This window comes from Chiloscyllium punctatum, chromosome 3 (assembly GCF_047496795.1).
Source record: "Chiloscyllium punctatum isolate Juve2018m chromosome 3, sChiPun1.3, whole genome shotgun sequence".
In the NCBI taxonomy this organism is placed as follows: domain Eukaryota; kingdom Metazoa; phylum Chordata; class Chondrichthyes; order Orectolobiformes; family Hemiscylliidae; genus Chiloscyllium; species Chiloscyllium punctatum.
Window position 1 is genome coordinate 41,573,185 of NC_092741.1, and position 12,641 is coordinate 41,585,825.

The 12,641-nt window shown below is 47.3% G+C and overlaps 1 protein-coding gene across 1 annotated transcript in view; it reads left to right on the forward strand.

The window, feature by feature from the left end:
- Nucleotides 1-659: 659 nt before the first annotated feature.
- LOC140458021 (probable methyltransferase-like protein 24) overlaps nucleotides 660-12,641 on the forward strand; it is a 92,595-nt gene continuing 80,613 nt past the window's right edge. Inside the window, exon 1 of the mRNA XM_072551987.1 lies at nucleotides 660-1,094. Coding sequence (XP_072408088.1) covers nucleotides 801-1,094 — 294 coding nt within the window. The 5' untranslated portion in view covers nucleotides 660-800. The remainder of the gene's footprint in view (nucleotides 1,095-12,641) is intronic.

Genomic DNA, 12,641 nt, shown 5'->3' on the forward strand with positions numbered 1-12,641 from the left:
GCTCGGCTGGTGGTGAGAAGGGCACTGCCAGTCAGATCCTTCGTGGGCACCTGGTCACTCTGCACCATTTACAGCAGAGAAAAAGGCCCCTTGGCCCATCAAATCTGCACCAGTCAAAACCAACCACTTAACTGTTCTAATCCCATTTCCCGGCATGTGGTCAATAGCCTTGGCATCGGAAGTGAACATCTAAATGTTTCTTAAATGGAATGAGGGATTCTGTCTCTGACAAGCGGTGAGTTCCAGATTCCCATAGCCCTCGAAACCGTCTTGCTCCGTCCCTTAAACCTACGCCCCTGGTCATTGATCCCTCCACCATCTGTCCCAGATCAGCTTACGCATCTCAGTCACATCCCCCGCTCTCAGACTCCACTGCTCTGGGGAAAACAACCCTGATCTGTCCAACCTCTTTCTTCATAACTGAAACCCTCCAGCCCAACGGCTGTCCTGGGAAATCCCCAGGTAAGAAAATCACTGCGTTTCACTAAAACTGCACACAGTTCCCCCCTCGAAATGTGGCCGCAGATGCCCAGGATGGGGGATAAATGGCTGGGATGGGGAGGAGTGATATTGGGTCAAGGAGTGGGGTGGCAGCTGGCTGAGGGGGTGGGTGGGTCAGGAGGAGGTGAGAGCTGGGTATAGCTCTGTGTCTCTGCCTCTCATTCATTGAAGCTGTCAAGTGAGTGGGAGTAAGGCAGTCTTACTGAGGGAGAGAAAGAGAGACAGCCTGGGGCTGCAGGGGTAGGGGGAACCCTCACTCCCAACCAGAAACTGCAACCACAAGTTGCTCACAGCTCGCCATGCCCTGGAGGAAGCTGCTGCCGCCCCCTATCTCGGCTGCCCCTCGCTGGATGATGCCCCTCTGCCTGTCCTCGGTTGCCCTCCTGCTGTTGGGGCTGGCGGTGGTGCCCGCCTGGAGCCCGGGATCGGAGCTCGGGAGCCGGCAGCGGCTGCAGCAACACCAGGCGCCCGGGGAACAGCGCTCCGCCGCCGGCAGCAGCATGAGAGCGGAGAGTCGCTCAGCCCGGAGCCGGAGCATAGAGGCCAGGGCAGAGACTTGCTGCCCGGGATCCCCCCTTCAGGACAGGCGGAAGGTGAGTGAGAGACTGGGGGAGGGAGAGGGAAAGCCAGGGTTCAGATAGGTACCTGGCACAGGAGCTCAGTTTGCAAACTTTTACAAAGACACTGCACACATACAGAGGGCGATGTACAAACATTACAGAGAGAGGAAGAAAAATCAAGTTAAAGTGACTTCTTACAGGAGACTGCTTCTTCAGAGTTCATCCGAGCTGTTATTTTTTTCAAAAATATACTTTATTCAAAAAATTCTTTATCTACATATAGTCACTAGAGCAGCGTGGTCCTGCACAGTTTCTGCATATGGAAACAGACAGGCAAACATTGGAGTTTGACTTTCCCTAGAGTTCCAGCAAGTCAACCCAAGGCATTTCTAACTCCGGCAGGGCACTATTTACATATATTCGAGACACCGGGAGGGTCTGATAACTGGACGGACCCCCACGCCCCCCCTCCCTCCCCTGTAACTTTGCCTAAGGACTGTCACAGACTGGTCTTTGCACCCCCCCCCCCCGCCCCGCTGTCGTCCGTCTCTCAGCGGGCAGCCCTAGACCTTGGAATGGCCAGTCTGCAACACTCATGGAGGTCAACTCCTTGTTGTGTGAGCCCAAGATCCGAGCAGTACTCAACCTCCCGGTTAAAGTGCTGCCCGAGACTGGGAGCACTGGCTGCCCAAGACTGGAACTCCTTTCTTGGGCTTAACCCTTTTGCATTCAGTTTGTTTTTAAGATATTGCAGATATCAAGAGTAAAGAGAGTTCTGATCTAACTGTCCAGTAACAGAGGCTGGAGGGGCTGAATGGCCTCCTGTTTGGGGGTTGGGGTGAAATATTTAAATGAGTTGCTGAGGAAAGGGGTCTGGCTAAGGGTTAGATAGGTGTCAATGTGCCTATTACAGTGCAAGGGCCCAATTGCTGAACTTTTAACATTGAACTGTGGGAAAGGGAGCCTGCGATTGCTTAAAAATATTTGGGAATAATATTCTGCATCAATTTATACTTCTATAAACTTGTTGATAGATCAGTACATCATCCCTTTTTGAACATGGAGTAATGTGAATGACTTTGTGTGACTGAGTACTGACCTTTTGTGTGACTCTGACAACAGACACCTGGTCATACACACTGTACTGAGGGGCCCTCAGGGCTCTAGCTCAGTCATACCAGGATACAATGGGGTTTCTGTTTGGGGAGGGGGCGGGCTTTGTGGAGATCGACTCAGTCATGCACTTCCACCATGTCAAGTACTTGCACAGATTCTACACATGATATGGCCCACATGATAACAGCACGTTTGCCCTGTATCCACATACACACCACTGAAACATTTTTGGTGCCCTTTTAAAAATTTGTTTTCTTCCTTGGCGCCTGATGTGAGCGATGAGGTTTAAACTCGAAACAAGCTGAAAAGTAAACGTGAGGAACAAGATCCTGAATGATTTCTTCTGGACCGTAGATAAGAAATACACCTGCCAGTTGGCTGGCTTCCACCATCAGCATGATTAATACAGGCTTCTGTGCCAAGCCTTTTTCATGATTAAATAAGGTACCAGAGCATTGAAATAGGTAAGGTGGGATGGAGTGTTTAATTACATCAACCAGTTTGGTAGAAAATTGAAGTGAGTTAGAAAATTTGAAGTCCTGTGGTTTAATTGGCATTTCATGAGGCTGGTGTGTCCATTCTAAGCTACAAATTGAACTGAACAGCTAAAGGAGCAGGTTTCTCATTAACAACTGGTCCAAATTGATGGTAGTAATCTCTTATTTTTGGAGAAGGAATCAATTTTCTTAGATACAGTAAGAATGATGTTAAAAAAAGGGGTTCCTACAGACTGACCAGGCTGTAAGATTTTGATTCATTACTGACTCTTGAACTGCTTTTGGTTTTTTTAAATTTCGAAGAGTCAATGAGGCAGAATGTATGTACCTTCCATGGGGAAGCACCAGCAACCCGGCAATTTACAACACTGCGGGTTGGGGGCTGGGAAGGTAAACCTTGTAGGTTCATGATCTCCATATCAGCTGTGGCTATCAATGTGGCAAAAACACTAACCCTTCATTGTTCTGGACCTGGCTCGAGTGTGGTTTCTCAATACTGCACAATAAAGCCTGTTTCTCAACATAATCATAGAGTCATGGAGATATACAGCACAGAAACAGACTCTTCAGTCCAACTCATCCATGCTGACCAGATATCCCAACCCAATCTGGTCCTATTCTCCAGCATTTGGCCCATATCCCTCCAAACTCTTCCTATTCATATACCCATCCAGATGCCTTTTAAATGTTACAATTGTACCAGCCTCCACCACTTCCTCTGGCAGCTCATTCCATACACAAAACACCCTTTATGCGGAAAAGTTGCCCCTTAGATCTTTTTTATATCTTTGCCCTCTCACCCTTAACCTATGCCCTCTAGTTCTGGTCTCCCCCCCCCCCCCCCCCCCCAGGGAAAAGACTTTGTCTATTTACTCTATTCATGCCCCTCATAATTTTGTAAACCTCTATAAGGTCATCCCTCGGCCTCTGATGCTCCAGGGAAAACAGCCCCAGCCTGTTCAGCCTCTCCCAATAGCTCAAATCCTCCAACCCTGGCAACATCCTTGTAAATCTTTTCTGAACCCTTTCAAGTTTCACAACATCTTTCCGATAGGAAGGGGATCAGAATTGCACACAATATTCCAACAGTGGCCTAACCAATGTCCTGTACAGCCGCAACATGACCTCCCAACTCCTGTACTCAATACTCTGACCAATAAAGGAAAGCATACCAAACATCATTTTCACTATCCTATCTACCTGTGACTCCATTTTCAAGGAGCTATGAAGCTGCACTCCAAGGTCTCTTTGTTAAACATCACTCCCTAGGGCCTTACCATTAAGTGTATAAGTCCTGCTAAGATTTTGCTTTCCCCAAATTCCTTTTGCTGTTACAGCATCCTTCATTCCAAAACTGTTTAACATATTAGTCTCTGGTCACATCTGGCTGATTGAGAATCCAGATGTGTTACATTCAATTTCTGATTAGTAAATAAAAGAAAGGTAAAGGATTCCAGCGTTGAGGATGTGATCTGCATATTCCCTCACTCAATCCTTTCATGTGGACTTTAACCATTTATTGGTAAAATGATCAGCCAGACATCAGCGTGCGGTTTCCCTTTTTTGATTTATTTTGAGGGCTCTCCTTCCTTGATCTCCCATTCCCATAGACAGATGTACCTGCTGCTGTAGGGAGCTTCCCGGATTCCGAGCACTGGCACTGTCTTCAAAGTCCATCCGTGCACTCGTTCAGATGCTGGCAGCCCACATCTGCTCTGCAGGGTTTGTTTAATTGTCCTGGAGCTGTTGGACTGAGAGTCACCCCCACCCTCCTCTAGCTTATCTCTCCATGCTTCAGGCTCACTGTCTTTATTCTTGATGAAGGGCTTTTGCCCAAAACGTCGATTTCGCTGCCCGTTGGATGCTGCCTGAACTGCTGTGCTCTTCCAGCACCACTAATCCAGTATGAGAGTAATTAGCACCCACTTTGCTGATGGGGAGTTAGAGTGGGACAATGAATTTGCAGATGAGGTTGCTGTCTCTCTGAAATGGTTTAGCTTCTCCCTGATGCCGCAGATGCAATGTAAATCTGCCCAAAATCTGGGGAATGAAAAGGAATAGATTTTTTAAAAGTTAATTATATATTTCTAAGGAGCTGTTTTGACATTATTTATTGTGCCGCTCTTACAGTAGTGTGGAACCAAATCTCACACATCAAGGCCATCGCTCCTGGATTGAGAATTTTGCAGTCTGTTAAGTTTGGGCACTTTCATCTGGAAAGGGGACATTCATGTCCCAACTGGGACATCATGCGCACTGCCATGCCCCTGATAGCAGCTAGTTGGAGGATATGATACTTTGTGAGTGCTGGCCCATTTTGATTTCTGACACATAATGACGGGGAATTTTGTCAGGAAATACTCTGCTCCTCTAACTTCAGTCCCATTTTCATTTGGGCTTTTATGAAGCTTCCACCCAAGGAGGCCCAGTATATTTTATGGTTCGATTGTGGGGAGGTAGGCTTGCTCTGGGAAGGCATGCCCATTTCTTATTTGCCCAGACTAGAACTAGAAATCCAGAGGCCCAGATTCATGCTCGGGGGCAGCGTGGGTTCAAATCCTACCTCAGCAACTGGTGGAACTTATATTCAGTTATATGGTCTGGAATCAAAAACTAGTCTCAGTAATATTGACTATGAAACTACCATAAATTATTGTAAAAACTCATTGGGTTCACTACTGTCCTTGAAGGAAGGACTGTCATCCTTCCTTACTTGGCCCAACCTACATGTGACTCCAGACCCACAGCAATGGGTTGGCTCTAAACTGTTTTCTGAAGTGGCCTAGCAACTCACTAATTCAGGATGGCGAACAAATGCTGGCCTTGTCAGCAACATGTAAGTCCCATGGAAGAAAAGAAAGGCTTTGGAGAAGACACTGGAGAGCCAGCTGAAGGAAGCTGTTAGAGCATTGCTACACGTGTCACAAAGTTGTTAGAGCATTGCTACACATGTCACAAAGCTGTTAGAGAATTGCTACACGTGTCACAAAGTTGTTAGAGCATTGCTACACATGTCACAAAGCTGTTAGAGAATTGCTACACGTGTCACAAAGTTGTTAGAGCATTGCTACACATGTCACAAAGCTGTTAGAGCATTGCTACATGTGTCACAAAGCTGTTAGAGCATTGCTACATGTGTCACAAAGTTAGTCCGTTTTTTTCTAAAAGCTGTTCCTTGGCTCAAGGAGATTTTGGTCCTTGATTTTTTTCTGAGGGGCAATAAATCAGACTGGGCTCTAATCAGTCTGGATTGGTTTAGAGATGTAAAGTAATTTCAGAGGCTTTTTGTTTATATGTAAACAGATGAGACTTCAGGCCAAAGTGGTCATGCTTTAGAAGTGACCTGTATAATGAAAGGGGAGTGGTCAGCTCTCTAGCTGAGCAGTTTTAGTTCATTCTTGAACTGGGAAGTTCCACAGGGAGCTGTGTGGAAACTCTCTCTCTCTTCTTCTTTCTGCTCTTCAACTTCAACCTGTAAACTTGTGTTCCAGTTATACTGGTTTTTTTAAAGGGAGTTTGCTTACTGGGCCTGTTGTGTTTATTCGGACCAGCATAATTAAGTCTGGCTGGAGAGACTGAGTTCTGCAGGAGTTCTTTATTCTATTATTTGTGTTTCATTGTGTCATTTTGTGAATAAATGTTTTTGTCTGTTTTAAAATCTAGTAGTCAACCTTGCTATCTTACTCCAGGTAATCTTCACTGTACACAAATTGCAAAGTTAGGTCTAGGGCTGCCTGCTTAAGAATGTTTTGAGTGGTCTGGCCGAGTCCATAACATATGTAACTTAATGTTTTCTATTTAAACCCCACAGCCTATTGTGGGGTCACCATAGTCACCAGCGGGCCATTCAGACTTTAACTCTTCTTATGCAGACCCTCCTGTCACAGCGAGGTTGGAATGTACCTCCTCGTGTACATCATCATACACATTCCTGAAAACATGATCTGTGATGGGAATTCTCCCCTGGATATTGGAATGACTGGCTTTCTTTCTGTTTATACTACGAGGAGGATCTGAAGAGATGGGAGATTGAGGAATGAGTAATCAGAGAGATGGGTTGAGGGGGTTGGGCACAGTTACAAGATCAAACTCCTGCAAGATGTGACGTGTACTGAGGTTGAACAGGGACTTGTGTCTATGCCTTGATACAATTTCCTTACCTGTTTGCCATGGCCATTCACATCTTGATCCCAAATTCTTTGGGTCAGCCTCCGAAAATCTTTTTGTTCTCTATGGAGACAGATAGGTAACCTGAGTAATCTATGGAGAGAAATGTGGTGGTGCATTCAGCGCAGAAACTCCATTCTCAGCGCATGGAGTGACCAATAGAGAGTACAGAGGTATACCCGAGTGGGACAGATTACATCAGTTACAATCTTAGAACTTTGTTACTTAGAATCCCTACAGTGTGGAAACAGGCTCTTCGGCCCAACAAGTCCACATTGACCATCCAAAGGGTAACCCACCCAGACCCATTCTCCGGGCCTATTATCCTATATTTACCCCTGACTAATGCACCTAACCTACACATCCCTGAACACTATGGGCAATTTAGCATGGCCAATTAACCTAACCTGCATATGTGTGGATTGTGGGAGGAAACCGGAGCACCCGGAGGAAACCCACGCAGACACGGGGAAAATGTGCAAACTCCACACAGAGAGTCGCCCGAGGTGGGAATTGAATCCGGATCCCTGGTGCTGTGAGGGAGCAGTGCTAACCACTGAGCCAATGTGCTGCCCAAAAGCTTGGATTTACTCCGGCAGGGTGGTGAACCTGGTCTCCCATGGGACAGGTGGGCATACTAACCATTATACTGCCGAGGAGGTAGCTGAAAGGTGAACAGGCATGTCAAAGGCACGGTGATTTGGTGCCTGATATTGAGAAAGAGAAGCTTAAGGAAGAGTGCAGCTCTGTGAGGGGAGTCTCACTGCTGCTTTCCAGGGTAGAGAATCACCAAAGGTTACTGGGCAGAAGGATGCCATTGCACTGACTCATTAAATGAGCTTCATCACCTTGTGCCAATCTCCTGCTTTTCCCCCATACCCTTCTACACAAATTTTCATCCAAACAGTCATCCAATGCCCTCGTGAATGTCATGATTGAACCTGCTCCCCCATTTCCAGACAATGCATTCCACTCCCTAACTACTCACAGTCTGGGATAAAAAAACATGTTTTTCTCACATCGACCTTGTTTCAGTTGTGGATCACATTAAATCCATCTCTTGTTCTTTTTCCATTCGCGTGCGGGAACAGCCTCCCCCTAGGTAATTTATCCAGCCCACTGAGAGTTTTGAAAACCTCTATCAAATCACCACTCAGCCGCCTTCTCTTCAAAGAGAGCACTCCCACCTCCTTCAGTCTATCCCTATAACAGGTTTCTCATTCCTGCAGCCATTCTTGTGAATCCTCTCTGCACTCTGGTAAAGTCTGTAGTTGCGGATGGCACAGAGCAAGTGCGTCAGCCTCCCCCTCTTATTCAGCACATGTCAGTGAGTGTAACAAGTTCAGCCAGCCTGACCTCATAGAATATGAGTTCCCTGCTTGGGGCTGTTAATCTGGTCCAATCAGGGAGCCCTAGCTGACAGTAAAGGATGAATGTCAGGGTTATTGAGACCATAAATGCCTGATTCAGTGAGAGACAGTGCTGTTGTAAAAGGCGATGCATTTGTGAATAAAGAGTGATTGCTAATGGGATTTTGGCCTCCAAAGAGTTATTTCAGCACCCTCAGTGAAATGCCGCACCAGTAAAAAGAACATTGTCATTGCAGGACATTGAATCACAACCTAATGTTACTGAGAATTGTGTCAACTGTGTACGATTGACCCTTAACATTGTCATTCACTCTGTAAATGGTTCTGGTGGAGTTTTCAATGCAAGTTTCACAACAAAGGATTTAAAAAAAATATGTATGGACAATATGTTAAAAGGAGAGATTTAGATTCTATTGGAAGACTGATACTTGAAATGTATTTCTGTTGTGAAGTTTTTCTGTTAAATACTTACGTTACAGTTAGGATGGGATTGTGGGTCACAAGGTACGGGTGTAACTGCGGTGTCTTGTCCAGGGGGAATGACAAAACGAAACATCCACAGCTGGAGTTTTAAAATACAGCTGGTGGTATCCTTCAATCAATCAGATCACTTTGAATATTTCAAATGAGTAACATTTACAAGGAAGTCCACTCACAAAACCTGTTTTTTTTTGTTTGGTCTGTTTCTTACGTCTCCTGTGGTACCCTGAATGGCTCTGTCTATGCCAGACTTCAGAAACTGGATGAAGTAATCGCTGTCTGTTTTTAACCACAGGAGAACCAACAGATTGACAGAGCCTTAGTCACTGATCTGTGGGGCCTCAGACAACTGGAAATAATTGTTGATAAGCCAAATGTTATGTTTAGCTTTTTTAAAGGAGCATTTTTATTATGTTTTGACTTTATTTAAAATTATTGCTGAAAAACTGCCAAACAAGGAAGAAACGGGACCTCAGGGCTGACATTTCAATATCCTGTTTTGCAGCGAATGATTAGTACATTACCCTCACACATTTCATTGTGGTTTGAGCAGAAAATCCCTGGTTCTTTCTGTGAGATGGTGTCTTCACTTTTGGCAGTCAGTCAGTGAGTTCATTAGCACTCTGCTAAATGTGAGCGCAGCAGGATGAAGGTGATGCAGTCCTTTGAGGTGATAGAATTTGTGGATTTGAAAGATGCTTCCAAAGGTGCCTTACTGCAGTGCATTTTGCAAAAGGCACATACTGCTGTCGCTGTGCATCACTGGTGGATGGGATGGCTATTGAAGTCAGTGGATGGGGTGTCAATCAATGGGCTGCCTTGTTCTGGATAGTGTTGAGCTTCTTGAGTGTTGTTGGAGCTTCACTCATTCAGTGAAGTGAGGATTATTTCATCACTGTCCTGACCGTGCCTTCTAGATGGTTGACAGGTTTTGGGAGTTAAATGGAGTTATCTACAGTAAGATGTGGAGCCTCTGACCTGTTATGGCAACCACTGCTGCTACAATTAGCATTCTGATCAATGATAACCTCCAGAATGTTGAGATGGTGAAGCCATTGAATTGGATGATGATAGCTGGTGAGATTCTTTCTTGTTGGTGATGGTTATTATCTAGCAGTTGGGTGATGCGAATGTTACTTGTCACTAGTTAGTCCAAGCCTGCATGTTCCCCAGTGTTTTTGCTTGAGTTCTGTTCTTGAGAATGCTCTGTGTTATTGTTCCATGAGTGACAGGCACCCGATTTCTCACACGTCAATCTACACACCCGTGTGCATGAAGTTTGGAAGAAAGAAGCTCTGAATGTGGGGATTTGGGCAACACGAGAAGATTAAATGATTTCTTTGTCCAGATATTTTGTTAGAAAAGCTGCAGATTTCAATGTCAATCTGTAAAATCTTTAAGCTAAGTCTAGGAAAGAGCACATTACCCTGGATTAAGCCACGTTCTTTAATTGGATGTAGATGTTAATTAACAGCTAATTCAACACAAGCCATTTTAAATTATGTTAAATTCATGCCATCTGATATTGGGGGTTGGTGTGTGTACACATTCTGGAATTAATCAGACTTGAGTACTCAACATACAATACCTCCACCTGAGAAAGCTGTTAGCAATTTATTTCTAGTCTGTATTGTAAATTGCATAAGTGGTTATTCAAAGTGTGCACTGCTTGTTCGGCTTTATCTTGAGAATTGAAACTTCTTGTTTACAGTATATGAATTCAATTTATTCTGTCCTTATTTGCTCGACAGCTTCTTCCACTGACAGAGAAAAAAAAATTGCATTTACATAGTGCTTACCATGACCACCAGACATCTCAAAGCACTTTGAGTGAAGTGTACTACCTTTCTGCAGTGTAATATAGGAAGCATGGCAATTTGTACAGTGAAAGCTCTCACATGTAGGAAAGTGAGAATGACCAGATCATTTGATGCTGACTGAGGGACACGCATTGGCCAGAACACCAGGAATAACTGCACAGCTCAACTTTTAATTACGACGATTGCATGTTCTATATGTACATAAACAGGCAGACAGGGAATCAGTTTAACATCTCATCTGAAGGGCAGCACCTCCAACAGTGCAGCACCTCCAACAGTACAGCGTCTCCGATTGTGCAGTGCCTCTGACTGTGCAGCACCTCCAACAGTGCCACTCCTCCAACAGTGCAGCGCCTCCAACAGTGCAGGGTCCCCTACAGTGTAGCGCCTCTGATGGTGCAGCGTCCACTACAGTGTAGCGCCTCTGATGGTGCAGTGCCTCCTACAGTGCAGCGCCCCGATAGTGCAGCGCCCCCCTACAGTGTAGCGCCCCTGATGGTGCAGTGTCCCCTACATTGCAGCGCCCCCCTACAGCGTAGCGCCCTTGATGGTGCAGTGTCCCATACAGTGCAGCGCCCCAATGGTGCAGCGCCACCTACAGTGCAGCGCCCCGATAGTGCAGCGCCTCCTACAGTGCAGCACCCCGATGGTGCAGCGCCCCCTACAGTGCAGCGCCCCTGATGGTGCAGCGCCCCGATGGTGCAGCGCCCCCTACAGTGCAGCACCCCTGATGGTGCAGAGTCTCCAACAGTGCAGCACCTCCGATGGTGTAGCGCCCCCAACAGTGCAGCGCCCCAACAGTGTAGCACCCCCAACAGTGTAGCACCCCCAACAGTGTAGCACCCCCAACAATGCAGCACCCCCAATAGTGCAGCACTCCCAACTGTGCAGCACCTCCAACAGTACAGCACCCCCAACAGTGCAGCGTCCCCAACAGTGCAGCGCCCCTAACAATGCAGCGCCCCCAAAAATGCCGCACCCCCAACATGCAGCACCTCTAACAGTGCATCGCCTCCAACAGTGCAGCGTCCCTGATGGTGCAGCACCTCTGATGGTGCAGCGCCCCCAACAGGGCAGCACCCCCTACAGTGCAGCATCCCTGATGGTGCAGCACCTCTGATGGTGCAGCGCCTCCTAACAGTGCAACACCCCCAACAGTGCCACTTCTCCATCAGGGCGGCACCTCCAACAGTGCCGCACTGCCAACGGTACCGCATGTCCAACAGTGCACTGCCTCCATTGTTTCCACTCCTCAAACAGTGCAGCACCTCCAACAGTGCCGCAACGCCAACGGTGCTGCTTGTCCAACAGTGCATCGTCTCCAACATTGCCATTCCTCAACATTCCTCAAACAGTGCAGCACCTCCAACAGTGCAGCACCTCCATCAGTGCAGCGCCTGCAATGGTGCAGCATCCCCAACAATGCAGCGCGTCCAACAGTACTGCACCTCCAACAGTGCAGCACCCCTAACGGTGCAGCGCCAAAATAATGCAGCACCCCCAACAGTGCAGAGCCCCCAAAAGTGCAGCACCTCCAACAGTGCAACATCCCCAATGGTGCAGCGCTCCAAACAGTGCAGCACCTCCAACAATGCAACGCCCGCAATGGTATAGCATCACCAACTATGCAGCGCCTCCAACAGTGCAGTGCCTCCAACAGTGCAGCACCCCCAACAGTGCAGCACCTCCAACGGTGCAGTACCCCTAATGGTGCAGCGCCTCCAACAGTAAAACACCCCTAACGGTGCAGCACCCACAAGAGTTCAGTACCCCTAATGGTGCAGCGCCTCCAACAGTGCAGCATGCCAACAGGGTGCAGCGCCCCAATGGTGCAGTGCCTCCAACAGGGCAGCGCCCCCAACAGTGTAGCGCCCCCAACAATGCAGCACCTCCAACAGTGCAGCACTCCCAATAGTGCAGCACCTCCAACAGTGCAGTACCTCCAACAGTGCAGCGCCCCCAACAGTGCAGCGCCCCCAACAGTGCAGTACATCCAACAGTGCGGCGCCTCCAAAAGTGCAGCACCCCCAATATTGCAGCGCCCCCAATGGTGCAGTGCCCCCAACAATGCCGTGCCCCCAACAATCCTGTGCCCTCAACAGTGCAGCGACCACAACTGTGCAGTGCCTC